The 3,721-nt window shown below is 45.7% G+C and overlaps 1 protein-coding gene across 1 annotated transcript; it reads right to left on the reverse strand.

Moving 5' to 3' along the window:
* Nucleotides 1-999: 999 nt before the first annotated feature.
* Nucleotides 1,000-1,466, reverse strand: BDW70DRAFT_146114 (uncharacterized protein). The gene has a single exon (XM_073738539.1). It carries the CDS (start codon nt 1,308-1,310, stop codon nt 1,086-1,088), a length of 225 nt encoding a protein of 74 aa, XP_073590487.1. The 5' UTR covers nt 1,311-1,466; the 3' UTR covers nt 1,000-1,085.
* Between the last annotated feature and the right edge of the window lie 2,255 nt (nt 1,467-3,721).

The following is a 3,721-nucleotide window of genomic DNA, read 5'->3' on the forward strand; positions in this document are numbered from 1 at the left end:
TGCTGGAGGATATAGGTGTAGGAAATCTTGCTTGTCAATATGGTTATTTCCAGCCACCATCATACCTTCAACCAACTTTCCATATGCCCGTTTAAGCGGTCCGAAAACACCCACATCAAGAGGCTGAAGAAGATGAGATGTATGAGGAGGCATGCAAAGGCAGATAATTGCATTCTCCTTGCAGAATATATCAAAATCTGCAGTTTGATGACTGGAATGGCCATCAAGAATAAGCAGCCGCTTAGCACCAGTCATGGACCGCCGAGACCATGGTTCAAAGACCTCTTTTAGCCATTGAAGGCCTATTTTGTCTGTAGTCCAGCCATTCTCACTTGTTGTAAGTATCCAGTCTTTAGGAAGCCCTGGTTCTTGGTACCAAGCAGCCTGATGTTCCTTGGCCTTTAAGATAATCAGTGGTGGTATCGAAATCCCCTTAGAGCTCACACATTCAATTATTGTGACCCATTCTCGATTCCCCTGGATAACTGTACGAGGCCTCTCACTGCGCTCCACTGCAGTAATGACCTTTGATGTTGTACAGACTCCCATTGCGAAGCCAGTCTCATCAAAATTCCAAATATCATCTTCATGTATGCCATGCTCCTCAATAGGCCTCGCCACGGCCCTGGGCGGCCCGTCGTGGGCTGAGCCCAAGCCCGCCCATGGGCGGGCTTTGGGCGCACCCTCCCTGCCCGCCGGGCTACTATGGGCGGCACTTGCCTGCCCGCCGGGCTGGAACGGGCGCCCGCGGGCTGTTAAACAAGTCAAACACGCCAAGGCTCGTGGTCTGCATTATTTATGCTAGTTTTGCTCTGTATTTTTGTGTATCAGGAATTCAGGATTATGTATGCCACGAGCTAGAGTCGATAATACCAACAAGTAGTATTGAACTAAACCAATTGCTCTATGTTCTATACCTAGTAATATACATATTGGTCATCATCCTTTCTAGAACATTTCCTTCCTGACAGACGTAGTTGAGTGTCTGGTAGTTGATTCTCTTCCTCGTTAGGCAGGGGCCGCAGGGCAGGCTGAAGAAGTGGAGGTAGATCAACCTCATCTTCTAGTTCAGACACAACACTCCTTCACCTTTTCCCTAGAGCACGCGATGACGGTTCCTGGATAACCCACTGCTCCTTAGTAACTGCCACTTCATTTTCTTCAGTATCACTAATTTGATCAACATCATCAAGGAGCTGTGCGCTTTGTTCCTCATTAAGTTCTTCAATTTCACTCTCCGGAAGGAACTGCTTAATATCTGCCAGCTGCCTTTTGTTGATTTCGAACCTTGGCGTGCACATAAACATCATCAGGTCCTGAATTGTGGTTGCATTCAGGGATCCACGACGGTAGTGACAGATATCTCGAGCTGAGTTAAAAAGCCGTTCAACGCCCGCACCAGTAGCAGGAATTGAGAGAACATCACGCGCGAGGCTAGCAAGGGCTGGGTATCTGTGCTGATTTTCCTTCCAGAAAATACATGGAGAAACTTCAACTGTATCTGCTTGAAGGTTAGTTAAGTAAACCAAGAGTCTAGAGCACTGGATACTATTTACCTGCCTCAAGATACTGCGAAAGCTCATCATGATGATCCAATCGTTGCCGCTTTGCTCCTCTTAGCAAAACGTTAATGTCACCAAGCTCAGCCAAGGGCGATGGTTGAGCTTGTAATGATGTTTGGGTGTTAGCAAGACGTATCTTGTACGGTTCAAAATACTTTTCCAAGCTTTGGCGATATCTTTGCCGCCAACCACTATCCCAATCCTTTCCTGAAAAGAACTTAAGTTTGTTTTCTGGTGCAAGGATTGTTCCAAGTGCAAAGAGATCATCATGAACCTCATCAGTCTTTGCATAGTAAAACGAAAGCTTGTCTTTCGCGGCATAAAGCGCAGCCAGCATAAGCTTCTTCCATGTCGTTCTCTTTTGTTGTAGTTGCCGGATTGACCTTTCAAGATGTTCAAATAGACGGTTGTAAATCTCAAAGATAACATGCACTGTAACATCTCTCGTCTTTGAGACAGCATTGGTAAAGGTAAAAAATGGTTGAGTAAGGCAGAGGAGATAATCTACCTGGCGCCACTCCTCTTGATCGAGACCAAAGTGGATAAGCCCATATTCAGAGCAGAATAAGTTGCATATAGACTGTAGTCGCTTAGTACGGCGAAGCATCAGGAAGGTTGAATTCCAACGTGTTTTGACGTCTTGGATCAGAACCAATTTCGGTGTGGTAGTCTGGAGGCTGCGGAATGATTCTCGGCGTTGAGGGCTTGCATTAATATAGATTGCCAGGTTTCGAATCTAGGAAAACATAACAGTAAGTAAACAGGGCACTGATTATAGGTATATAAACCAGACCTTGTTTAGAGTGCCAACAATCTCATGGTCTTGCTGCTTTGCCTTTATATAAGCTGATTGTGACATTTTCTCTGACCATTGCATCTTAGTTGTCTCATTCTCCGGGCTGGCTTTCATATGCCCAAGAAGCTGTTTAAGACTAAGCTGAATAACATGTGCAATGCATGGAACCCGAATGACAGGAGTATTATCAGGCATAGATTCTTGTAAGTTTGCTAGTAAAGTCTAGTTATTTGACGCATTATCAGTTGTGACTGCAAGAACTCGGTCGGTGATCTTGTACTGCTCAAGCAGACCCAGCAGAACTGCACTGAGATTAATACCTGAATGAGTACCATGGAGAGGTTCGAATCCAAGAAGAATCTCTTGATAGTTCCAATCAATATCAATGAAGTAGCCGGTCACAGCCATGAATGCCTGCTGAAATAGGGAGGTCCAACAGTCTAATGCAACTGATATCTTCGCGTCCGGCGGCAATGTTCTAAGCAGGTGTTGTTGTCTATCTTTGCTCAAACTTTGGAGACGACGCTGGATAGTCTTTGCGGACGGAAAGTCTGGTAACGAGGATGCTGACTGAGAAACTCGGACAAAGTTCTGGAAGGCTGGATGTTCCACAATCTGGAACGGAAGTCGTAAAGCTGTAACCATACTGATAAGTGCTTCATCCCAGAGTTCTTTACTAAAGACAAGTACGCTTTCTCCACGTCCAGCCGCCTATCAAGAAGTAATTAGTACAGTCCTTGAGATATGGCTAGTCTTCTTACTGGTTGTTGCATAATCTGGTGAATCTTAGGCTGCTGAGTCTGAGTAGCAGCTCTACGACACTGTTCTCCTCTCCAGTGTCTGCCCATTGAGTTGGTTCCGGACTTTTTGTGTCCTGGGTGGTCCAGGGTCTTTCCACATCGTTGGCACATGACTTTGGGCAGGCCGGTCTGGGAGCAGGCAACTTGATCAAAGTGTTTCCAAACATCGGAAAGATGTCCACTTCGGTCCCATTTGAACTTTTGCCCTCCAAGATCCTTCCCATGTGTTGTTTGTAGCCACCACGTGATGAAGTCATCCTTGCTCATACTGTTATAAAGAATATAATCCTTCCTGCGGCCAGGGCCAACGCGTGTCAGGGAAAAAGGGATCGTAATGGGTTGACGAGGTTCTGTGTTGGCATTAAATGCAGGCTCTTCGATGAATGGTACTTCAGCAGTAGTCAGCAATGGGCCATCAGAATGTAGGCCGGAAGTAGAAAATGTGTCTGTAAGGACAACGTCGTACGAAGACGATGGATAGATATCGGATAATTGAGACATAGCAAAACAGCAACAACAGTTCAGTAAGTGCAGGAGAGACGAACTTACTAGCTACTTAGGTT

The sequence above is a fragment of the Aspergillus foveolatus genome (genome assembly GCF_047715535.1).
Source record: "Aspergillus foveolatus strain CBS 279.81 unplaced genomic scaffold BDW70scaffold_249, whole genome shotgun sequence".
In the NCBI taxonomy this organism is placed as follows: Eukaryota; Fungi; Ascomycota; class Eurotiomycetes; order Eurotiales; family Aspergillaceae; genus Aspergillus; species Aspergillus foveolatus.

Coding starts and splice junctions, on each gene's coding strand:
- BDW70DRAFT_146114 (XM_073738539.1), bottom strand. CDS start 1,310: ATGATGTTTATGTGCACGCCAAGGTTCGAAATCAACAAAAGGCAGCTG.